Consider the following 25,991-nt stretch of genomic DNA (forward strand, 5'->3'; position numbering starts at 1 on the left):
ACTTTGTAAGCATGATCTAGAAAAAAATTTGCTTGTCTTCTTTAATAATTGACCCCTTCGTCATTATATAGGCCTGTCTCTTCACAGCTTTTGGCTTAAAGCAATTTTGTCTGATCTAAATATGGCTACTCTTGGTCTTCTTGATTTTGCTTTGCATGGGATATATTTTCTTATGTTCACTTTTGCCCTCTGTGTATTCTTTTTTTTAAAGATTTATTTATTCATTTGAAAGTCAGAGTTACACAGAGAGAGAAGGAGAGACAGAGAGAGAAAGGAAGGTCTTCCATCCACTGGTTCACTCCCCAGTTGGCTGCAACGGCCAGAGCTATGCCAATCCGAAGCCAAGAGCCAGGAGCTTCCTCCGGGTCTTGCCACACTGGTGCAGGGGCCCAAGGACTTGGACCATCTTCCACTGCTTTCCCAGGCCATAGCAGAGATCTGGATCAGAAGTGGAACAACTGGAACTCGAACTGGCACCCATAAGGAATGCCAACACTGCAGGAAGCAGCTTTACTGGCTTCGCCACAGCGCCAGTCCCTGTGTATTCTTAAAACTGAATTGAGTTTCTTGTAGGCAGCATAGAGTTAGGTCTTATTTTAAATATCAGTTCAGCCACTCTATGACTTTTGATCATAAACTTTAACCTATTTACATTTAAAATATTTTTTATTTTAATTAATTTTTAAGATTCAATATGATTTGTAGATACAAGTCAAAGAACAGAATATTTCCCTCGTACTTCCCTCCTCATCCTTCTTTCTACCCTTTTTTTTACTTTTTGAGATAACATTTTAAATTTACATTATAGTAAACAGGCTTAATACTTCATCAAATAAGAAGTTTAACAAGTAAAAAGCAAAAAAGACCCTAGTTCTGCTAGGGAATATAGACAATGGCTATAAACAATAATTGAATGTATAAATGAACATTGTTATTGATATATAAGGATTTACTGTAATTTTGTTAATTGTTCACTTTGCTCCTGTCTTCCTCTATTGAGCTCTTTCTTTATAATTCAATGATTTTCTGTAGTGCTGTGCTTGGAATCCTTTCACTTTCTCTTTTGTGTTATCTAGTATGGGAAACTGCTTAGCAGTTTCCATGAGGTTTACAGAAAACATTTTATACATACAATAAGCTATTTTAAACTGATAACCTTGGTCACTTACATAAATTATACACTTTTATCACTCTTCCACATTTTATATTTTGATGTAGCAATTTACATATTTTATAATTTATATCCATTAATAAATTATTAGTTAAATTTACTTATAATAGTTTTTATCTTTTTACCTTAAAATTTATATTCCTTAACAAATTATTACAGTTATATTTATTTATAATAGTTTTATCTTTTAATTTTCAGAGTGGAGATATATTTTATTTTCATACCACGACTACAGTATTTGAGTGTTCTGGGTTTGACTCTGTGCTTTTATCAGTGAGTTTTAAACGTTCATATGTTTTTATGTTACCAATTAGCTTCTTTTCTCTTCAGCTGGAAGGTCTCCCTTTAGCATTTCTTGTTAGGCAGGTCTCCTGCTGATAAATTTCTACACTTCTAGTTATCTGAATTGTTTTAAAATCCCCCCTTATATTTGAAGGAAAGGAATGCTGGGTATAGTGTTGTCAGCTGGAAGTTACTTTTTCTTTCAACTTTTTGAAAATATCAATCCACTATTTTCTGTCCTATGGTTTTGCTGAAAAGCCCACTGATAGTCTTATTATTAACATTCCCTTTAGAATGTTCAAAATTGTAGCCGGCACCGCGGCTCACTAGGCTAATCCTCCGCCTAGCAGCGCCGGCACACCGGGTTCTAGTCCCAGTCGGGGCGCCGGATTCTGTCCCAGTTGCCCCTCTTCCAGGCCAGCCCTCTGCTGTGGCCAGGGAGTGCAGTGGAGGATGGCCCAGGTGCTTGGGCCCTGCACCCCATGGGAGACCAGGAAAAGCACCTGGCTCCTGGCTCCTGCCATCGGATCAGCGCGGTGCGCCGGCCGCAGCGCGCCGACCGCGGCGGCCATTGGAGGGTGAACCAACGGCAAAGGAAGACCTTTCTCTCTGTCTCTCTCTCACTGTCCACTCTGCCTGTCAAAAAAAAAAAAAAAGAGAATGTTCAAAATTGTGCTATTGCTTTGGCAAAGGTGAGATGAAATCCAGGCCCTCAGGATGCAGTTGGAAAGCTTCAGGTATTAGATATCTGTTCCATTTCTTTCTTATCTTGCAAAGAAGTGAGAGTCACAGTTTATCTCTTACTGGTTCTGCTCTTATGCCCAGGAGAGGATCCATGGCACGTGCCTATATTCTCCTTCAGACTTCTCACTCTATACCTGAGGGGAGTCACTGATCCTTTGCAAGGCTGAATATCACCTATTTTTCCATTACAGTCTAGAAAACTCTGGAATTCAGAGCCCTGTCAACTCCCAGATCTCAGTGATTTCAGATTCAATACCTTGGGTGTGGATTGTAAGTATTCGGGCACTCAGTGAATGAAGAAAGTACTTGCAAGGAGAATCTGCAAACCTGGATTTCTCATCAGTGCAATACAGGGAAGGAAGATATGGGGGCTATCTAACTATGAATAGTATTTCAAAATATAGAATTAGTTATCATCTGCTACATTTATTGAAGCATGAAAAATTTATTTTATTCAAAAGGCAGAATTACAGAGAGAGAGAGAGAGAGAAATAGAATCTTCCATCTGCTGATTCACACCCCAAATGGCTGCAATGGCCAGAGCAGGGTCAATTGAAAGCCAGGAGCCAGGAACTTTCTCTGGGTCTACTACGTGGGTGTTGGGACCCAAGTATTTGTGCCATCTTCCACTGCTTTATTAGGTAAATTAGCAGGGAGTTGGATGGGAAGTGGAGCATGTGGGCTCAAACTGGCTCCCACATGAGATGCCAGCACTACAGGCGGTGGCTTTACCTGCTGTGCCACAACAGCAGCCCCAACAGTAATTTTTTTCTTTTTTAAAATTCATTGTTATTGTTGAGTTGTAGTGCTTTACATATTTTTATAATATATCTTATCTGACACATTATTTGCAAATATTTTCTCCTATTCCTTTGGTGGCATTTTCACTCTGATAGTTGTATATTTTGATAAGCAGAAGTTTTAATATTTGATATAGTTTCATTTTCCTACATTTGCTTGACTGTGCTTTAGCTGTCATATTCAGAAATTAATCAAATCTAACATCATGGAGTTTTTCTTCTGATTTATTTTTTTAACCTAAGAGTTCTATAGTTTTAAGCCTTACATTTAGGTATTTTTTCTTTCTTTTTAGTTTTTTTTTAAATATTTATTTATTTATTTGAAAGGCAGAGTTACAAAGAGGCAGAGGCAAAGGCAGAGAAAGAGGTCTTTCATCCACTGGTTCACTTCCCAAATGGCCCTAACAGTGGGAGCCAGGAGCTTCTTCTGGTCTCCCACATGGGTGCAAGGGCCCAAGGACTTGGGCCATCTTTTGCTTTCTCAGGCCATAGCAGAGAGCTGGATAGGAAGTACAGCAGCCAGGAATCAAACCAGTGCCCCTATGCGATGCCAGCACTGCAGGCAGCAGCTTTACCTGCAATGCCACAGTGCTGGCCCCCCTTTTCTGTTGTAGTTTTTAACAGGTTCAATATAGCTTATAGATACATTTCTGAGAATATCCCTTTCTCCCTCTCTCCCTCCCCTTCACTTCCTCCCACTCAGCCTCCCTCTCCCTTTCTCCCTTTTCCCCTTCACTTTTGAGATAATCTTTAATTTGCATTGCAGTCAAGGACTTACTGCTCTAGAAAATGGAGTTCAACAAATAAAAAGCAAAAGGATCCTAGTTTAGCAGAAATTTCAATTAGATATTTAATCCATTTTGAGTTAATTTTTTCCTGAGGTATGGATACATTTGCCCAGTACATTTATTGAAGAGTCTGTTTCCCTATTTTATGATTTTGGCATTCTTGTTGAAGAACATTTGATTATATAGGCAATGGTTTATTTCTGGGCTCTCTATTTTGTCTATTGCTCCAGGTACCTATCTGCTTTAAATAATTTTTAAATTAAGTTTATAAATATGATTATTTGGATGATTGCTGTGTTAAATAAGACATTTGTTTTCCCCTTCGCTTAATGCCAGAGAAGTTTTCAGTGGTTAAAAAAAGGGGGTGGAGGGGAAAGAAGTTTTAATTGTAAAAACAACCTCCTCTTGAAATTTGGTAGTCTGTCAACTACAATTATTCTCCAAATATCTCAGTAGAAATGTAAGTTATAAGCAAATAAGTTTTCCAAAAGTTCATATAACTCTCATGTTACTTTTACAGAGTACTGGAAAGCACAAAAATAATTAAGTACATTTTTTGAGATAAAAAGGTTATCAAAATGAGAAAAACCAGTAACAGTGAGAAGCATCAGGAATGGGGAGATAGATAGGAGATTGTCCCATGAAAACAATACTGCTTGCTTTGGAGTATTCCCTACATTTGTTGATTTAAGTTGAGATTTAACTTATGACTTATCATATTGACTTCAGTTCATTATTGCCTTAATTTCAAAATCTGAGTTCATAATTACATATAAACTAGAGCCCAACAGCCTGGTCTAGGAACAAAGCTGCTAAGTTAATAAGAGAAGGGAATAAGAAAAGGAAATGTCAAAAACCTATGCTGGCCAATATATTTTCACCACCTGCCTCTCCTTGTCCTCAGACCCCCAACTGTACTTTTCCCTCTCTGGCATGGTAATGTTTCATGCCAGATTCTCAGCAATTTTTAGCATATTAAGTGAAAAATATTGTTTAAGTGAAATTATCGAATATTTTGTTATTTTCTTATTTTATTTTAAGTTCTTCATGATTTTCTAAATGATACCTTGTTTCCAGACAAGCCTTTTGAAGTTCTTAGAAAGATTTAAGGCTATGTGTTCTTGGGGGCTCAATTATATCTTAAAAACTCACCATCCACTGGTAGATTCTCTGCAATATCTTTAAGTTCCTTTTCTGAAACTTTCATCCCCATGTTTTCCAGCAATGTGTCTAGTTTATTGATATCAATCTTTTCTCCTTAGGGGACAAAAGTTCATTGACAGAATTCAAAATGTGCAAAAATAATTATTTTCCATATATTACAGCTTTTTTTTGATGTAAGAGTCATGATTCATTGCAGCCAATTAAGTGTATAAAAAGGGTCAATAATAAAGTGAAAGTAAGCCGGCGCCGTGGCTCAATAGGCTAATCCTCCACCTTGCGGCGCCGGCACACCGGGTTCTAGTCCCGGTCGGGGCGCCGGATTCTGTCCCGGTTGCCCCTCTTCCAGGCCAGCTCTCTGCTGTGGCCAGGGAGTGCAGTGGAGGATGGCCCAGGTGCTTGGGCCCTGCACCCCATGGGAGACCAGGAAAAGCACCTGGATCCTGGCTCCTGCCATCGGATCAGCGCGGTGCGCCGGCTGCAGCGGCGGCCATTGGAGGGTGAACCAACGGCAAAGGAAGACCTTTCTCTCTCTGTCTCTCTCTCTCACTGTCCACTCTGCCTGTCAAAAATTAAAAAAAAAAAAATAAAAAAAATAAAGTGAAAGTAAAAGCATTTACACTCAGGCTATTTTGGGGATCTCCAGCCATACAGCAAGTTTTTAAAGGTATATATATATACTCAGTGAATTAATCACTAAGATCCTTAATATAATGATCCTGAGTAGTACAGATAACTTATTTTTCTACTCTGATCTTTCACATTCATTTGTCTAGCTCTCAAATAGATTTTATTTTCTACCTCCATTGTCATTTCTTTTGCTATTCATCGTACACACTTAAATTTTATTTTCTCCTGTACGAGTGATTCAAAAATTTTAGAGGAAAATGAGACTTCAATCCAGTGGAGAATAACCAAGATTAATGCTATGTTGTAGCAGATCTATAGATGAGGCACAAACATGAAACTATATATAAGTAGAAAATATAAATATATATGAAGAATTGACAATTCAATGACTATACGATATTATAGGCAGAACACACATTAATATAGGCTCCATATCGGCTCCATTATTCTGTTTTTCACTCACCTTTAAGAGATTTCACACTATTCATCAACCTATTCTGATAGAACTTTCCATCAGCTGTAAGAAAAGCAACAATTTAAGTCAAAGAGATTTAGAGATTCACAAAAGTTGCATAAAAGTCATAATTTCAGAAAGATAAATTTTATGATTTCTAGTTTATTATAAAATAAGTTTATTATTTTATAATAAGAATAAAAACACATGACTAGTCTTTCTATTCTTGGCATTCAAGGCAATTAAATATTAGCCATAACTATGTTGAAAAAGTATTTAATTTCTATTTTCATTTCCTTATATGCCTCTTTAATTACTTTTAGGACACTTCTATTGATTTATTGATTTCACATTCCAGAATTAAACCTCTTAGTAGAATTGGGGAACAAAATTGGGTTTTTAAGTTTTGAGAACACTCTATTTGACTAAATACGCAACAGATTTCCAGTTTAAAAAAATGATATTCAGGTTGACTGAAGATATACCTTTAAATTTTTAGAAGAAAAATATAGAAGGATATTTTGAAGACTTCATCAAAGAGACATATGAAAGTGCAAACTTAAAGGAAATTTTCACATAGTTTAAGAACTTTGGTGCATCATAATGAAAGTGTAAAGCCAAACGAAAATTGGGAAAATATATTTTAAAACACATGTAACCAAAAAAAATCATTATGATAGAGGTCAGTAAAGTATGGCCAGTAAGACACTGACCTACCACCTGGCTTTATAGGTTTACTGAAGATAGCCATGCCTAACTGTGCACATAATAACTATGGGTACTTTTGCCCTACAACAAAAGTTGTAGAGTTGAATAGTTGCAAAAGAAGAAGTAAAGCCTAAAATATTTTCTCTGTCCTTTTTCAGAAAAAGTATTCCTGCCTCCTTAGAATAGAAAAAATCTCTTACCAATTATCAAGAAAAATAGAAGCAAACCAATAGGAAGTTGGACAAGAGACAAAATATGTACTTTACAAAAGAGGAAACACAAATTGCTTAAATGCTTATGAAATATTGGTAAATAAAGATAGTACATTTCACACTTACCAGCTTAGCAAACATTTGAGAAAACCAAATGTTGGTTGGTAGTATGGGCGCAGTTAGTAAAATGGCGCAGTCCCCTCACCATCCTAGGCCTTAGCCCCCACTGCCATGGCTGGAAGCCAGATGGCCACATGGCCCAACCACCAGTGTCAGCCCCACCCCCATCCTAAAGGGATTCGCTGCTCCTACTTCCCTACCTGTCACTCCCCCTCCCCCCCGAAAAGTTTTAAAAGGACCTGTTCCTGAACACCTGGCTCTCTTTCTCTCCGTTTCCTCATCTCTGTCTCTGGATCTCTCTCTCTTTCCCTCTCCTTCTTTCTTTTTTTTTTTTTTTTTTTTTTTTTTTTTTTTTTTTTTTGACAGGCAGAGTGGACAGTGAGAGAGAGAGACAGAGAGAAAGGTCTTCCTTTGCCGTTGGTTCACCCTCCAATGGCCGCCGCGGCCGGCGCGCTGCGGCCGGCACACCGCGCTGATCCAATGGCAGGAGCCAGGAGCCAGGTGCTTTTCCTGGTCTCCCATGGGGTGCAGGGCCCAAGCACCTGGGCCATCCTCCACTGCACTCCCTGGCCACAGCAGAGGGCTGGCCTGGAAGAGGGGCAACCGGGACAGAATCCGGCGCCCCGACCGGGACTAGAACCCGGTGTGCCGGCGCCGCTAGGCGGAGGATTAGCCTATTGAGCCGCGGCGCCGGCCTTCCTTCTCCTTCTTTTCCTTCTGGTCTGTCGGGTTTCCCCCAATAAACTCTTTCCCTTACTCTGGTGTTTGGTGCGTTGTGCCCGCCTTACAATGGGTACGACAGTAAATTTGACTCCCGAAAACTCATGCAGATGTTTAAGCTCTGATGCCTTGATGTTAATGATTGGTTGATGGTATAGAGTTGATCTAATGATGGTGTTTGAAAGGTGAGGCCAATAGGAGGTCTTTGGGTCATTGGGGGCATGCCCTTGGATGGTGGTTCTCATGAGAAATTTGATTATTTGAGTTCCAGTTCTCCCTAACTGTTCTTTCTCCTCCTCCTGCCCACCATGTGATCACTCCTCTGTACTACTATATCCATCCTCCATCAGATACCAGACTACCTGAGTGATCCTGTAACCTGCAGCTTCAGTTTAAATAAGTTTTTGTTTTTGAACAAAGCTTCTCTTTGGTATTTTGGTTAAAGTAACAAAAAGCAGAACCCCCTGCTAACCAAAATGCACATGCATTTTAAGCAAAATTACTCTTAATGTTTTATGCCACTGTTTTTTTTTTTTGTTATTTGTTGCTTCAACAAAAACTTACTGTTTATGATGATACATATTGCTAAAATGAATGTGAATTGGTTCAAATACTTAAATAAAACTAAAAATATACCTAAGCTTCAGCCCAGCATACACTTCTTTGTAATCTGAGTGTATACGTCAAAGAAGGATAGGTAAATTCTTTCTGTTAAGGACGAGGAAATAAATATTTTAGGCCTTGTGGCTCATAAGGTTTATGTCATCACTAATCAGCTTTACTGGTGTAGCACAACCGCAGCCATGGATATGCAAATGAACAGGAATGGCTGTTTCAAGAAAACTTTAAATTTTCTTTGTTCTTAATCTTTCCTTGGCAATCAAAATGAGTGTTAGCTCTCATAAAGAGAACATAGTATCAACTTCTTTGAAAGTTGTATTGCTATGTGAAATGCTTACCATCAACAGGTAACATTTTCGCCAATTCTGAGTCTTCCTTCTCTGTGAGCTCTACGCCCATACTTCCAAGAACACTTTTTATTTCCCTGATACTTGCTTCACCTCCTTCAAAAAGGACAGAATAAAAACAGATGAGGAACTTGTGTACTATTTAATGACTAGAAAAATTTTTTAAAAATTAGCTATAACAACTCAACATTAATGTCTAGACTGCTAGACAAACAAAGGCATAAGATTGCCCATCCTACTAACCACTTTTTATGGATTTTTAAAAACAAAAATTTTTTACTTGATCCTAGTAAGTTGTTACCCAATTAAAAACATGCAATTTCATTTTACTTTGAAAATTTTAGATAACTGATCTAAATAATTCTGTAATTATACAGTGTACTAGTTATTATCCAAATTATGAAACTACCTGTATCTCTACCAAAATTTTACTTTACTAATTTATAATTTGACTTTCTTAAAGCACAGAGTAGTGATGTTACACTTTTGAAAAACACTGTAGGGGCCAGCACTGTTTAGCAGGTAAAGCTACCACCTGCAGTGCTGGCATCCCATATGGGTGCTGGTTCTAGTCCCAGCTGTTCCACTTCTGATCCAGCTCTCTGCTATGGCCTGGGAAAGCAGTAGAAGACGGCTCAAGGAAGACCCACATGAAGACCTTGAAGAAGCTCCTGGCTCCTGGCTCCTGGCTCCTGGCTCCTGGCTCCTGGCTCCTGGCTCCAGGTCAGCGCAGCTCTGGTCATTGCGGCCAACTTGGGGGTGAACCAGCGGATTAGAATACCTTTCTCTCTCTCTCTCTCTGCCTCTCTTTTTCTGTGTAACTCTTTCAAATAAATAAATAAATCTTAAAAAAAAAACACTATAAAGAATATAGATAGTTATAGTTAATATAGATAATCTAATGTACAACTTTGAGTGATTAGATACAAATAAGAGTAAAAGAAGAAAATAAAGACATCAACAAAATAATTATTTAGTGTTAACAATCTAAGTCTTGGATTTATAGCAACTCATTTCTCACCTGTAATAATTTTCACTTCCTCCATCAATTCACTGAAATTAATATTCCCAGCATCTACAAGTAAAGATAATGAGTAAGGAACAAACAATGTCAAAGATATGGGACCAAAGTCCAAATACAATAAAGCAGACCCTTGCCCAAGTAAATTTTCTCTACTATCTTTTACAATTTTAAAATTATTGACAGAATTATTAATTAATAGAGTCTAGGAATTAACAATATCTTAGTGAAAGGTTATTTGTCCCCTGGAACAAGAGAACAGTTAAGGAAAGGGGCCATTTTCTAGTCTTCAGATGACACCCTATATTTTAAGTAAAATAGTTGTACAATGCATCCATTTTGTTGTAGAAAACAGGATTTCATTCTTTTTTAAAAATGGCTGATTCAGTTAATTCTTAACAAGATTCACTATGGATTTGAGACAATCTGGGCTTAAGGCATCATTCATGATGGAAAAAACATAATACAACAGTGGATTTATGACAAACTTTAGCATAGGGTGTCATCTAGTCCATAAGCTCAGAGAAAGTAAGCATAATACTTAGAATTTCTGGAAGGCCAGGCAAACAAAATCTAGATTATGAAGAATGGAATAACACCTTGTACTTCAAAGTATAGGTGATATTGTATGGTAACAAACATCAAGAACTTTCAGGGAACCATGACTTCACGTAACGGAGAAAATAAGGTAGCAGAAACTGATCATATAGCATATTACATCTGCAGACTCTGACAGATAATTCAAAATGGCTGTTTTAAGGAAACTCAATGAGCTTCAACAAAAAGAATGAAATTATACAATACTTGAACAGAAAATCTTAACAGAGAGATGGAACAATTTAAAAAAAAATTCTTAAGCTGAAATGTATACTAAGAAAATTTGAAATGCAATAGAAGTTCTCATTAGCAGGATAGAATAAAAGAGGAAAGAATCTGGTCACTCAAATCAAGATTATTTGAAAATATACAACCAGAGAGGAAAAGAAAAAAAAATGAATAAAGCTTATAGGAAATTTGGGACAGTATTAAAAGTAAATATCTGAGTTATTGGGGTTCAAGAAGGACTTGATAATACCAAAGGGGTATAAAGCTTATTTGGAGATAACAGAAATATCCTTTTAGCATTGAATAATTCTTCTTTCAAAATCTTCTAATTTAAATTTATAAGCGAAAACTCTATTGAAAATCATAGTAATAACTAGTACTCACCATTGACTGGCAACTTAGCTGCTAGATGTTCAAGCTCCTTTTCGGTGAGTTTAATCCCCAAGTTTTCTAGAACACTATCCATTTTACTTTTTTGAACTTTCCCTCCTTAGAAAAAGACAGAAAGTGAGAAAATTAAGATGTAATACATGTGTTAAATATTAGAAATATGTTAATATTATATATTAAAATGTTTTACTATTAAAATGATAAGATTAAGGAAAAATATCATCTTTTTCTCCATGTAATTAATATTGCCTCTAATCATGACAACTAAATTTAGATGAACATTTTTCTTACAAATTTTAAATTTATCTTGGTGAAACTATACCCAGGAAATACCTTATAAAGGAATTTTATAACTGAAGTTAAAGGCAACTAATGAAACATAGAGAAGGATTTTGAGAAAATTCTTCAATGCTAGAAAACTAGTACTTGTTTCCACTGAAACTCTGAAATTGCACTGTGTGGTTTTCCTATGGGGTGAAAAGAGTATAAGTATAGATTATTTTTAAGTAGAAAGCTATTTGTTTAATGAAAATGAATATATGCTATCTCTTTTAATCCACCTATGATAATATCAGGGAAGGCTTAACTACAAATGCTGGGAAGCCGAAGCAGAAATTGAGGCTGGGAGTACATGGAGAGGAAGATATATTTTAAAAGCTGTAAAACAGGAGGACTAGGGACTAAAGAAGGTACATAAGATGTGCCCCCTGGGACAGAGGAAGAAGAGAACTACAGAAAGACTGACAAGTTCAGTTTCCTGCAGTAAGAGCACCATTTTTAAAGTGACACTTAATTTAGTGGATAATAACACATAGTAAATTATAAAATGAGAAATATCATGGGTAACTTCCACATTAATTTCTTCAAGAAATAATCCTGCTGTCCTAAAGGCCTGGGAATCTTAGGAGGCATTCCTTCTGTGGCAGGAAACTCTTCTCAATAGGTGTCAAATGGCAAGGTTTCCAACTTTTTCTTCATCCCCCTACTCCATTCCATTGTGTTTCTCTTTCTCTCTCTCCTTCTCTCCCTCTCTCTCTTTCTTTCTCCTAAGTACTAGGAATAGGGACAGTTTTTCTTAATACAACTTTGCTAAAAATATGTTCTGTTTAGAGAAATCATTAATGAATCTTATTTAATGGATTTGATTCTACTAGAAAACAATGTCTAATCTTTCTGACAATGGGGAGGAATTATCTTTGGTTGTCTTTGATTTTTTTAGTCAATTCTCAAAATAGCTACCTAATGTTGTCTTCATGTATTTCTTAGGGGGTTTAGTTTTGAAAAATATAAAAGATTATGAGACCTTTTATAAAGATTTTAGAAGGGACATTACTTAGGAAACTAAATGTAAAATGAAAGACCTAATTAAAAATCAATTCTTAGAGAATATGTTGATTAATGACATTAATTTAAACTTTAAATATTGTTTTTCACCTTTGAAAGACTTCACACCATTCAACAATCTATTTTCATAGATCTTCCCAGAAGCTGCAATGCGAAACACACTCTATGTCAAACAAAATGTGCTGCAGATGCTCATAAGAAGATACATACATTTCATAATTTAAGAAATAATTTTATTATTTATTAATATGCTCTAATCTCATCCTCTAACTTAAAAAAATAAAAATGAGAACTATCAGTGTGACATTATGCAATTTTTAACACTGAAGACAGCTGTTAATAGACTCTGCTATGCTGCTATCACTTTGTTTCTTTGTTGACTCCTTCCACCCAATTCTTCTAAAAATCTCTCACCTCATCACTTTTCCTTCATTTCCTTTTTTAATATGATTTTGTCAGAGGTCAGAGGATATGATAGTAAAACATTTACTTAAGCTCTGTGGCCTTGGGCAAAAGAAATGAAAGGGCATCTACATAACATAAAATTTACTTTTTCTAATCATTTTAATTTTTTAGGACTGTAAACTGAGAACATTTTCTTAAAAACAAACAAACAAAAACCTACAGCCCCATAAAACAAAGCTCTCAAGAAGGGAATAGAGTCATCTATAAGGCTCACCATCAACTGGCAGCTCGTTCAGCAGCTTTATCTGTTCTTTATCTGTTAGCTCAATACCCATGTTACTCAGAAAATCTGAGAGGTCCTGCACATCAATCTCTTTTCCTTTGAAAAATATAAAAGATTATTATTCAAGAATTTAATAGAATAATTGTTTCAAACAATGTAATAACATTAAACAAGTTTCCTCCTAATTTGAGGTAGTTTCAGACATAATAAAACAGATAGCTATATGGAATTAAGAGGAGTGATATATCAAATTTACATGTTTACTTAAAAATGTTGAAAGGTATGACTGATCTGAAGATGAGTCAAAGTGGAAGAGAATAAATTCTACCTGAATAACTGGTTAAAAATCAGAAACAATTCATTTATACATCTTACCAGAGAGTATTGTATAGTTTCAATATTTTCTGAATATTTATTTGTTCTTTATACTGACAATAAAAGTCTTATCTTATTACTTGATCTATTCTTATTTGAGAATCTATTAATAATGTAACAGAGAATGATATTGTTAGTATAAAAATTCTAGAAAGTTCACACTGTTATAAATTTATAGACACTTAGATGCTACATTTAAAAGTAAACTATAGGATTATAGAAGCATGTGTTTTATGAGAAAATGTTAAAAGCTTAAACTGACAAATGGAATAGTGGGGAATACTTAAAACTATGCTACTATGTAAAGATTGAAGGTTTTGTTAATACAGTATCTTTTCACTTACCTGTAAAAGCTTTTAATTCATCAAACAACTCACTCATTGCAACTTTCCCATCTACTATAAGAAAAAATGCAAATAATAAAAAGAAATCATTATGAGACTTAGGAATTTACTGTGAATGGAAAATATTCTAGCAATATACATTTCAACAATTTTCTCTGTTTCTACCCTCTTGCTGGGAAATAATCAGAGTAAAGAAATGAAATATAAAAAGTTTAGTTATTTCATCAATATAACTGTGATTTAATTCTTTTACAGGCTATCAAACCTTAAATAGTCAGGAGATAAGATTAAAAAGTCACTTTTTTTCAAAGGTTTACTTTTAGCTCTAAGATCCTGGAAAATTTTATTTAGATCAGACCACAACAACAGGATTTCAATTTGGTACATATTATTTAATAATGTTTCAATTTGGAATTTAAGAATGATCTTGGAACCAGCACTATAGCCCAGCAGGTTAAGCTGCTGCTTTTGTGTCAGTACCCCATATCAGACAGAGTGTTTGTTGGAGTCTGGATTGCTCTGTGTCTCATCCAGTCAGAAGATGGCCCAAGTATATGCACGCCTGCCACTCACATTTAAGACCTAGACAGAGTTCTAGATTCCTGGCTTTGGCCTGGCCCAGTCCCATCAGTTGACACTATTTGGCGAGTGAACTTGCAAATAGAAGATCAGAACATCTCTCTCTCTCTCCTTCTCTCTTTCAAATAAATAAATCTTTAAAAATTAAATAAAAATTTAAAATAATCTTCCCATATAATAAGTTCTTATTAAATACTTCTCTCTATTTTAGTAGACTCAGATTTATTAATTCCTTTGGATGTTGTAAAATTCTTAATCACTTTGAAGACAATTCTTTGACATCAGATATATATTTAGATAGATATATAGATACAGATACAGATACAGATATGTGGTTTGCATATATATATATTGGTTTATCATACCATGGGAGGCTAATAGACTAAATGCAAAAGTTATTTTTAACATAATATTTTTGAAAATTCTATTTGGTTAACTGAATACCAGCACAAAATCATAAGAAAAAATGGAGAGGTATGTTTCATCTATTTTTCCCAGCTTCCCTTAAAAATAAGACATATAAACCACAGTATACTAGGGACAAGACGCGCTGCTTTAGACAGGGGAAAATGGCAGAAGAAAAGCTGAAGAAGCACATTCCCAGGGGAGAGCTGGAGAGACGTTTGCAGAGGAAATTCTACAGAGGGAAGAAGGATGCTGTGCAGGAGCAGAGCACATGCAGATGCCGGGCAACAAGCAGAGAAGCCACACACAACACCTGCAGCCAGGAACTGGAGGAGATGTCAACTAAGGAGAGAGGGAGGAGAGCAGACTGTGGCAGCCCATGCCACCTGTGTTATTGCCTGAGGGATAATACTGCAGACCACACTATTTTTGAGTTTGGCCTGGAGCCCTAGCTGGGGGCAAGGTGCCTGCCTAATCTAGTGAAAAGAAGTACATTTCGGGGCCGGCACTGTGGCACAGTGGGTTAAAGGACTGGCCTGAAGCATAGGTATCCCATATGGGCACAGGTTCGAGTCCCGGCTGCTCCTCTTCTGATCCAGCTCTCTGTTGTGGCCTGGGAAAGCAGTGGAAGATGGCCCAGGTCCTTGGGCCCCTGCACCCATGTTGGAGACCCAGAAGAAGCTCCTGGCTCCTGGCTCTGGATTGGTGCAGCTCTGGTCGTTGCAGCCATTTGGGGAGTGAACCAGCGGATGGAAGACCTCTCTCTCTGTCTCTACCTTTCTCTGTAACTCTGTCTTCCAAATAAATAAAATGAATCTTTAAAAAAAAAAAAAAGTACGTTTCTTTCTCCCCAGTAACCCAAAAGGGTACCCTGCAACTGGGGGGGAGAAGGCGCCATTTTGATACTAGTAGAGGCTGTGGTGGCTCTTGTGTGTGAGACTAGGGGATTTTACCAGAGGGAAAAGCAATGCTCCTCGCTGACTTTGAGTCTGGCTGGGAGGGTTCACAGGGCCCTCGGCATCAGTGTAGGACTGTGAGGTGCCTCCAGCCTCTCAAAATATCTAAGGCTCCAGGGCTCAAGGCAGAGCACCCAAGGGCAGCTAGCTCTGGGAACATCTTGGCCTCTCCATGGAAAGGACATGCTAGTGGGGTGGAGCAGATCTTTAAAAAAGAAATAGATATAAAATATTTAGAAAAAATGATGCCAAAATTCATAAGGAAACACAAGAAACCCAAAATAGATAAAGGAATCTTAAAAAAAAAACAAAGTCAGAGGCATCACAATACCAGATTAATCTTATGATTAAATTGAAAGTAAATCATTATAAAAATTAAGAGAGAATAAGAAAGGAAGGAGAAGGAAGGGTGGAAGCATGGGAGGGAGGGTAGGCTGGGAAGCATTACTATGCTCCAAAATCCATAAATATGAAATACATGAAATTAGTTCACCTTAAAAATTTTTTTTAAATTAATAAAGAAATAAAGATTGAGAGTCACTAAATTAATAAAGCAATTCATCCCTCAAAAAGTATATCTCTTTCTTGATATATAACCATAAAATTAAAATAAAAAGCATAATGCATTGTTTAAAACATAGCAGATATTAACATTGATAAAGCCCACCAATGTTATTCAGATTCTTAGTTTTACATGTATTTATTTGCATGACTCTGTGTGTATTAAGTTCTATATAGTTTTTTTTTAAAGATTTATTCATTTTACTTGAAAGAGTTACACAGAGAGAGAAGGAGAGGCAGAGAGAGAGAGAGAGAAAGAGAGAGACACCTTCCATCCACCAGTTCACACCCTAATTGGCTGCAACTGATCTGAAGCCAGGAACAGGAGCTTCTTCTGGGTTTCCCATGTGGGTGCAGGGGCCCAGGAGCTTGGGCCATCCTGCACTGCTTTCCCAGGCCATAGTAGAGAGCTGGATCAGAAGTGGAGCAGCTGGGACTCTAACCGGCCCCCATATAGGATGCCGGCACTGCAGGCTGCAGCTTTACCCGCTACACCACAGCACTGGCCCCAACACAGTTCTATATAGTTTTATTACTTGTGCAGATTTATGTACCCACTGTCACCATCAAAATATTGAAAATATTGAACATTATCAACACCATTTATATTTACATATACAAGGGTGCTTCAGGAAGATGTGGAAAATGGAATTAAAAGACAAGTTTATTTTGGTGCAAAAACTTTAAAATCTATACATAATTTTCTCATAATACATTTTCATTAATTTTTGATGACTCCTTGTATGCATGGAGTTCAAAAAATTTTTTTGCACCAAAATAAATTTATCTTTTTTTTTTAAAAAAAAGAATTATTTACTTATTTGAAAGGTAGTTATAGAATTAGGGAGAGACAGAGAGAAGAGAGACAGAGAGAGAGAGAGATTTCTTCCATCTGCTGTTTCACTCCCCGAATGGCCACATGGCCATGGGTGGGGCTAGGCCAGGCAAACCAAGGAGCCAGGAGGTTTATCTTGGTCTCCCACACGAGTGGCAAGGGTCAAGTACTTGGGCTATCTTCTGCTATTTTCCCAGATGTTACAGCAGAGAGCAGGATTGGAAATGGAACACTTAGAACTCAAACCAGCACTCATATGGGATGCTAGTATCTTAGGTGGTGGCTTAACCCATTGGGACATAATGCTAGCCCCTAAACTTATCTTTTAATTCCATTTTCCATGAACTTAATGGAGTATCCATATGGATATGGATACTCTAAAAGATGAATTCTTTAAAATACTCGTGAAGAAAACATACCAGAAATGGCCTGAGTCTCTCATTGCCCTTGGCTTTAGGACATAGATTCTGCTATGCCTTCAATAGTGAAGAAGTGTGTGTCAAACCTATTTTTCTTGTTGACTGTTTTGTCTTCTCATCACTTTTTTGTCTTCTTGTCTAAAGGTAAGTTCCTAGATGGAGAGGAACTAGTAGCAGTGGAAGTGCTAATTTAAGTGGTAGTTGGTGATATTTAAATCATTCCCCACCCTTAGCATTCTTTCCTTATCATGTTCATTTCCTCTAACTTTATTTCATTGTATTTTCACTCTCTTCTGTCCTCTAGTTTGTTTTATTTCCCCAATTTTGTAGTTAACTTGAATGAGCTCCAATCCCTGTTTATAACAAAGTGATATAAATTGCATCATGAACCAATTAAAAATTATATACTGGCCGGCGCCGCGGCTCACTAGGCTAATCCTCCACCTAGCGGTGCTGGCACACCGGGTTCTAGTCCCGGTCGGGGCACAGGATTCTGTCCCAGTTGCCCCTCTTCCAGGCCAGCTCTCTGCTGTGGCCGGGAGTGCAGTGGAGGATGGCCCAAGTGCTTGGGCCCTGCACCCCACGGGAGACCAGGAGAAGCACCTGGCTCCTGCCTTCAGATCAGCGCAGTGTGCCGGCCGCAGCGCGCCAGCCGTGGCGGCCATTGGAGGGTGAACCAATGGCAAAAGGAAGACCTTTCTCTCTGTCTCTCTCTCTCACTGTCCACTCTGCCTGTCAAAAAAAAAAAAAATATATATATATATACAAGACAAAATTAGTTATTTATTGCATTCTGAATTCTCTTAAGCCATTAAAAAATGCCTGACTAGGCCTAATAAGCGTTTAATGGGTTGAAGAATTGACACTTGTACAGAAATCCTGGATTTTTCTTGAGTATCTTAAAAATATTTTAAACACTCACCATTAGTGGGCAGGTTGCATTTCAAATCCTTAATTTCTTCTTCCGAGAGTTTACATCCCATGTTTTTCACAACTGAATCAAGCTTATTGACATTAATAAACCCTCCTTGGAAAAATAAGGGAAATAGGAGTAAAATCTGATGGACCCAAAGCTCTTAACTTCTATATATTAAGGTTACCAGCTTTAGCAGGAATGTCTATGCTCTGTAGTAAAAAGGGGGTCAATAATGGAGAGAAAACCTGAATCTCTTTCCTTGGCTGGATCACAGTGGTGAGTTTATAGCTTATAAATATTAAAAGAGGCTGAATAAATTACTAACAACTGATAGAAGTGCAAAAATTAGTTTTCTCACTAATAAATGGGCTTGTTTTTATTTACTTTCTAAGATAGTCTCAACTCCTACTAAATTCCCAAGATATTTTTATGTTCTTTTCTATCAAATAGGAAATTTCAGAACTCCAACATATACTTTTCGAACACACACTTCTATTTAGGAATATGGGAGTGATGTCAATAATTAAGTAAATTGGTAAAACTCACAATTTATTATATAGGAAAGAGTATGTTTCTCTCTCTTCAATTAAGCTGGTTTTTCATTCCTTTTTCACTTACCATTAAATGATTTCAAACCATCCAGTAATCTATTTTTGAAGACTTTTCCATTATCTACAGAAATATAAATCAAGCCACACAAAAGTGAGTGATGTGGAGGTTCACCAAGGCAGCAAAAGCACAATTTAAGGTAAAGGGTATTAGTAATTTTTCTCAGAAGGTTTCCAATTACTTTTAAGATACAAAAATGAAACACCATCAATATACCAAATTTATTCAGTTGTTATTGTGAAACCAGTGGAATGTTTATTGCCCAGGAGAGCCCCACACCGGGGACATTCCAAACTGTTAAGACAATGCAGTGTAAACTTCACCAAGGAGCCTTTCTGCATGCCCCCCCCCCCCCACCTTATCAAAGTCCTTGTGGTGCTCTACACTTCCCCTAACACAAGCAGTTAAAGAGGGGACTCTGCTTGTTGCTCAAAAGGAATGAAGCCTGGTTTCAAATCCTTGTTATCTGTCAGGACAGGCTAACCCCACTCTCTCTTTATCCACTCTCTCATTCTCTCCATCTTTTTTTTTTTTTTAAGAATTATTTATTTATTTGAAATGTCGTGTGACAGAGAGGCAGAGGCAGAGAGAAAGGTCTTCCATCTGCCGATTCACTCCCTAGATGGCCGCAACAGCTAGAGCCAGATGGATTTGAAATCAGGAGCCTGGAGCTTCTTCCAGGTCTCCTATGTGGGTGCAGGGGCCCAAACACTTGGGCCATCCTCCCCTGCTTTCCCAGGTGCATTAGTCGGGAGCTAGATCAGAAGTGGAGCAATCGGGGCTTGAACCAGTGCCCACACAAGATTCCGGTATTGCAGACAGCAGCTTAACCTGCTATACCACAATGCTGGCCCATCAGTAGAATTCATTTTGCTTTCTTTATAAAGTTTTTATAATACTTGAATTATATGTGTTATAAACATACAAATTGGATCATATTATACATATTCATGCATTTTTAGTCTAGTCTTCCTTTTTTGTTTAAGTCCTTTTCTTTCCTTCCTCCTTCTCAGTCTACAAGTGCAGTCATAAGCCCAAGTAACTCATGTCAACAAACTAGAATTTACATTTATTTTTTGTCTGTCTGTCTCTCCAATAAGTATGAGATAATTCATTCCAAATAATTTTAAATTATTTTTCTAACAAAATAAACAATGCATGCTGCCTTTAAGACCATACTATTATTTGAAATGCTTACCATCAACTGATAGATTTGTTATAAGTTCTTCATGTTCCTTCTCTGTGAGAGCTATTCCCATTTCCTCCAGAGCATTTTCAGTATCAATTTCTCCTCCTTCAATATAATCAAAATGGTCATACATCAGTATGGAGAAAGGTCTAATACTTTAAAAAGATATGCTGTCTGTTCATCTGTTCTGTTCCAACTACACTTATTATATGAATATATACAAATAAAATATATTAATTGCTCACCAATCTCATTAACTGATAGAAATATAAGCTCACTCTTAGTAAAATAGATATAATGATTCAGTTTATGTCCTATAAATTAGGATATTGTAGGTGCTAACCCCCAAAACACACATGATAAGAGCAAACCTAGACAAATGGGATCATATGAAACTCAGAAGCTTCCACACAGCAAACTAAACAATCAATAGAGTACAGAGACATCCCAAAGAATGGGTGAAAATATATGCAAGCTACTCATCCAACAAAGATTAATATTCAGAACAGATCAGTAACTCAAAAACCTCAATAACAAAAGTAATCCAGTTAAGAAATGGACCTCAATAGCCAGTTCTCAAAAGAAAAAATACAATGACCAACAAATATATGAAAAAATGCTCAATATCACTAGCCAAATCAAGTGCAAATGAAAACTACAATGAGATATCATCTCACCACTGTCAGAATAGCTATTATGCAAAAGACAGTACATTTTCTGATGAATGTGGGGAGCAAACCGGACTAGACTAAGTTACTGGAATTAAGACTTATTCTATGCATCTGCTCTCCCACAATATGGCGCTGGGAGAGAAGTAAACAGCTTCTGCACAGCTGCCTCCAGTTCAACTAATAAACTGTAGGACTTGCTCCTGATTGGAGGAGAGCAGCGTACTCGGCGTGTGGGCAGCTGAGTTAGGATTGGCGGAGGAGGACTATAAAGGAGGAGAGAGACGGCATGCACCAGGAACATCTATGGGGAACATCTAGCTGAAGGAACACCCGTGCAGCCCCCGAGAAAGCCGGCCGGCGGTGTGCCGCTCCCCCGCGGAAGTGGGGAATGTGGCAGGGGGAACTGCCCTTCCACAGAGGTGGAAGGGATAGTAGCCAACCCGGGAAGAACCAGCAGAAAACCCGGGGAGGGCCGAGCAGACGAAAGAACAGCGCAGGGTCCTGTGTCGTTCCTCCACGAAGAGGGGGAGCGACATAATGGTGCCGTGACTCGGATAGGAAACCTAGCTTGGATAGGAAACCAAGGACGGGAAGCCAAACCGTGGGGCGGAGACGTACGCTGGGTTGAATTCGCCAGGCTAGCCCGGGGAACTTAGATTGAATGCTAGTGGCGGACACGTAAGCTACACGCTGTGTGACTCGCGGAGGCTGCCGTGCGCAGAGAGAGCGTGCGGGGCACAAGTAGATAGGGAACGGGGCTGGCGTAGGCCGTGGTGCAGACGCGAAGGGCGTGGAGACCGCGGAGCGTGCGAAGCCAAGCCGCGCAAAGCCGGGAAGCTGCGCAGATGAGAGAGGCGCGGGCTGAAGCGGCTCAGCCGGGAAGCCGCCGAGAAGTAGCCTCGGGGCGGGCAGCGGGAAGCTGCGGGGATAAGAGAAACAGAAGTTTGGAAGTGGAGTGAGAGAAATGGGAATGTTGGCAGATAGAAGTAAAATGGGAGAAATAGGAATGCCCGGAGATAGAGAAATAGAGAAATAGAAAGGCCTCCCTACAACACTGCAATGTGAGAGCTTGGATTCGGTCTGCCTGATTAAGTGAGGCGATGAGCACAATGAGCACCTGCGGCGGCTAGCAGCTTATGCGCCGCAGGTCACCGAAGACAGGCACGAATTAACATCAGTAAAGCTTCCCCACAATGCAACAATTAGGAGGCTTGGATTCGGTCTGCCTGATTTAAGGCGGTAAGCGCCAGCAAGCAGCTCGACCAGAGTATGAGCTGCAGGTCACCGAAGATAGGCACAAACCAACACTAATAAGTCTCCCCCACAATACGGCAATGAGAAGGCTTGGATTCGGTTTGCCTGATAGGTTTTGTAAACACCTGCAGGCAGTTCTAGCAGAGCAGAGCATGCGCTGCAGGGCACCGAACACAGGCACGCATCAGCGCCTAAAAACCTCCTCACAATGGCGAAGAGAGGACCCGGATTCGGTTTTCCTGATTGATAGGACTTGTAAGAGCCTGTGGCAACTCTAGCAAGTAGAGCAGAGTGTGTGCCGCGGGACACCGAAGACAGGCGCGTATCAACGCCAAAAAATAAAAAGAAAGGGGGATCTGTGGGGAGCAAACCGGACTAGACTAAGTTACTGGAATTAAGACTTATTCTATGCATCTGCTCTCCCACAATATGGCGCTGGGAGAGAAGTAAACAGCTTCTGCACAGCTGCCTCCAGTTCAACTAATAAACAGCAGGACCTACTCCTGATTGGAGGAGAGCAGCGTACTCGGTGTGTGGGCAGCCGAGTTAGGATTGGCGGAGGAGGACTATAAAGGAGGAGAGAGACGGCATGCACCAGGAACATCTATGGGGAACATCTAGCTGAAGGAACACCCGTGCAGCCCCCGAGAAAGCCGGCCGGCGGTGTGCCGCTCCCCCGCGGAAGTGGGGAATGTGGCAGGGGGAACTGCCCTTCCACGGAGGTGGAAGGGATAGTAGCCAACCCGGGAAGAACCAGCAGAAAACCCGGGGAGGGCCGAGCAGACGAAAGAACAGCGCAGGGTCCTGTGTCGTTCCTCCACGAAGAGGGGGAGCGACAATGAAGATATGGAGAAATGGGAACTCTTATACACTGCTGGGTGGAATATAAATTATTGCAGCCAGTGTAGAAAAAGTATGACGATTTCTTTAAAAACTAGAAATGGAACTGCCATATGATCCAGCAATCCCACTCCTGAGTATGTACCCAAAAGATATGAACTCACTGCATTAAAGAGATACCTGCTCCACCATGTTTTTAGCGACACTATTGGCAACAGCCAAAGAAGGAATCAACCAAGGTACCCATCATCACATGAACAGATAAAGAAAGTGTGGAACATATATACATATATAGATTTTACAGCAGAATACATTCTGCTATAAAAAAGAATGAAGTGCTGTTATTTGCAGGAAAATAGATGCAACTGGAGTACATTATGTTGACTGAGATAGGCCAGACACAGAAAGACAAATACTGCATGTTCTTCCTTACACCTGGGAGATAAATTATTAAATAACTAAACAAACAAACAAACAAACAACCTCATCTCAGCACAGAATGTTGGTTAATAGGCTGGTAAGGATAAAAGGAGTTTGGATAAAAGCAATACCAGAAGTTTGGTGTAGCTCATTGTGACAAACACATTAATGTGAGATGCTAAAAAGGGAAATTAGATGAGGGATATATCAGAACTCATTTTATTTACTACTTTACAATTTTTGTTTTTCAAATTTAAAGTTAATAATAAAAATTCCTCAAAAAATTATCTCACCTTTATAACAGTTTAATATATCTCTTACTGTACTAAACTTTTGGCACCCAAAATCAAGAATAGTGACTATTATTGGCAAATATCCCACATACAAAGGAATTTGCCACCAGAACTACTTAGCACTGAAATAGTACTACAATGCAGATATTCTAAAATATAATTTTAGGTAGATACTGATCAATATAGACAAAGGAAAAGAATTAAAAAGACAATGAAAAATGTGGTGCTATATAAAAATTATTTAGTATAAAAATGAAGACATTAGATTTATAGTAACTTTTAACTAACCTGTAACAATTTCTACTGCTTCCAGCAATTTACTTAGATCAGTCGTTCCACTAGCTGTAAGAAAAACCATAATTAGGAAAAGACAATATGATAAGATAAAAAAAAGCTATTAAAATCCACTCACAATTTAATATGATTCAATCAAAGACTCAGATGCAATGATGGCAAGAATCCATTCTATGGTAGGTGGAAAGCTGACTAAACACACTGCTTTCTTAAATCTAATGCTCATACTCCTATGAGTTGATGTTGGTTTGTTTTTTGTTAGCCTTTATTTCTAGTTTAAACCAAGCTTCTTTCAAAGATTTGTGTTGACAGTGAGATTCTATTTTTCATTTTTTAAACTTTTACTGCTACTATTCTTTTTTATTATTTTATTTTTAAAGATTGATTTATTTATTTGAATGGCAGAGTTTCAGAGAAGCAGAGGCAGAGAGAGCAGGGAAAGATCTTCCATCTGCTGGTTCACTCCCCAGATGGCCACAATGGCCAGAGCTGTGCCAGGAGCCAGGAGCCTCTTCTGGGTCTTCCACGTGAGTGTAGAGGCTCCAGGACTTGGGCCATCTTCTACTACTATTCCAGGCATTTGAACAGGGAGCTGTATTGGAAGTGGAGTTTCTGGGACTAGAACAAGCACCCATATAGGATGGTGGCTCTGCAGGCAGGCAGCAGCTTTACCTGCTTTGCCACAGTGCTGGCCCCTACTATTAATTTATTTCTACTATTAACTCGGAACAGCTTATGATATGAGTTCTCAATATTTTGATATCAATATATGTATATGGTTTGGATAAATAGTTCAACCTTTCTATCTTTAAGGAAAAGAAATCATTAGTCAAAGGTAGAGTGTTACGGAAACATGGTTATGTTTCAGTATCAGGAAGGTAAATCAACCCATGGGAACTAAGTGCATTGGACTGAGTGCAAATAAAAAAAATGCGGGCTCTGGGGTGGATTCTTAGCCTAGCAGTTAAGATTTTTATGTCCCTCAGGCCCAGTGCTGGGCTCAATGGGTTAAGCTGCTGCCCATGATGTCAGCATCTCATATGAGTGCCAGTTCAATCCTGGCTGCTCCGTTTCAAATCCAGTTCTCTTCTGATGTGCCTGGGAAAGCAGTAGAAGATGACCCAAGTACATGGGACCCTGTCACCCACATGGGAGAGACTTGTATAAAATTCCTGGCTTCTTCTTTCAGTCTGGCTCAGACCTGGCCATTTCAGTTACCCTGGCCATTTCAGTCATTTGAGGAGTGAACCAGAGGATGAAAAATCAATTTCTCTTCCTCCCTCCCTCTCTCCCTCCCTCCCTCCTTCCCTCTCTCTCTCTCTCTTCCTCCTCCTCTTCCTCCTCTTCTCTCCTTTCTCACCTCTCTCTCCTTCCTCTCCTCTCCCTCTCCTACAAAGGTTGCATACCCAGCTCTAGCTACTGACTTCATCTTGCTCATGTAGACCCTGGGAGGCAGTAGTTATGGCCCAAGTTCCTGGGTTCCTGCCATTCATGTGGGATACCAGGACTGAGTTTTAGGCAAGGCTAGTGCTGTGGCATAGTAGGCTAAGCCTCGCCTGCAGCGCCAGCATCCCATATTGATGACTTCATTTGGCAATTAATGAGCTATAGGAACACAGGGAGAATGAGGAGTACAGGATAATAAAAAACATTCTTGCTCTGTTATGGAAAACCATAATTCAACCTACTGAAAGAGAAACCAATATAACGTAAGAAATTATGAAAATGATTTAAATATGATATTAAGAAGTATAATTGTGACTATATTAATCTAATATTCAGGGTAGTCTTCAGCATAACATTATTCTAGTAATATTTCCCTGGGAAAATATGTAAAAATGAAATGAGCAATGGTCATTTGGTCATTTAAGAATAGAACTGGTTGAAGATGACTGTAGTTAGGAGACTGTCTATCCTAAAACATTCACCCTGTTCCCTATGCATTTCCTAATTTGAAAGTAGTAGTGGGGGCACATCCAGTTAACACCCTAGCCTGAAGCGCCGG

General features: G+C 38.6%; 1 protein-coding gene across 1 annotated transcript in view; it reads right to left on the bottom strand.

Moving 5' to 3' along the window:
• Positions 1–25,991, bottom strand: part of LOC100354814 (uncharacterized) — a 279,056-nt gene that overhangs the window by 86,153 nt on the left and 166,912 nt on the right. The window contains exons 30-38 of the mRNA XM_089318019.1: positions 20,224–20,319; positions 18,423–18,527; positions 13,746–13,799; positions 13,018–13,122; positions 10,989–11,093; positions 9,780–9,833; positions 8,750–8,854; positions 6,040–6,093; positions 4,938–5,042 (exon numbers count right to left, since the gene is read on the bottom strand). Of these exons, the coding sequence (XP_089174145.1) occupies positions 4,938–5,042; positions 6,040–6,093; positions 8,750–8,854; positions 9,780–9,833; positions 10,989–11,093; positions 13,018–13,122; positions 13,746–13,799; positions 18,423–18,527; positions 20,224–20,319 (783 nt within the window). The remainder of the gene's footprint in view (positions 1–4,937; positions 5,043–6,039; positions 6,094–8,749; positions 8,855–9,779; positions 9,834–10,988; positions 11,094–13,017; positions 13,123–13,745; positions 13,800–18,422; positions 18,528–20,223; positions 20,320–25,991) is intronic.

This window comes from Oryctolagus cuniculus, chromosome 17 (assembly GCF_051225735.1).
Source record: "Oryctolagus cuniculus isolate XC-2025 breed Fujian yellow rabbit chromosome 17, ASM5122573v1, whole genome shotgun sequence".
Lineage (NCBI taxonomy): Eukaryota > Metazoa > Chordata > Mammalia > Lagomorpha > Leporidae > Oryctolagus > Oryctolagus cuniculus.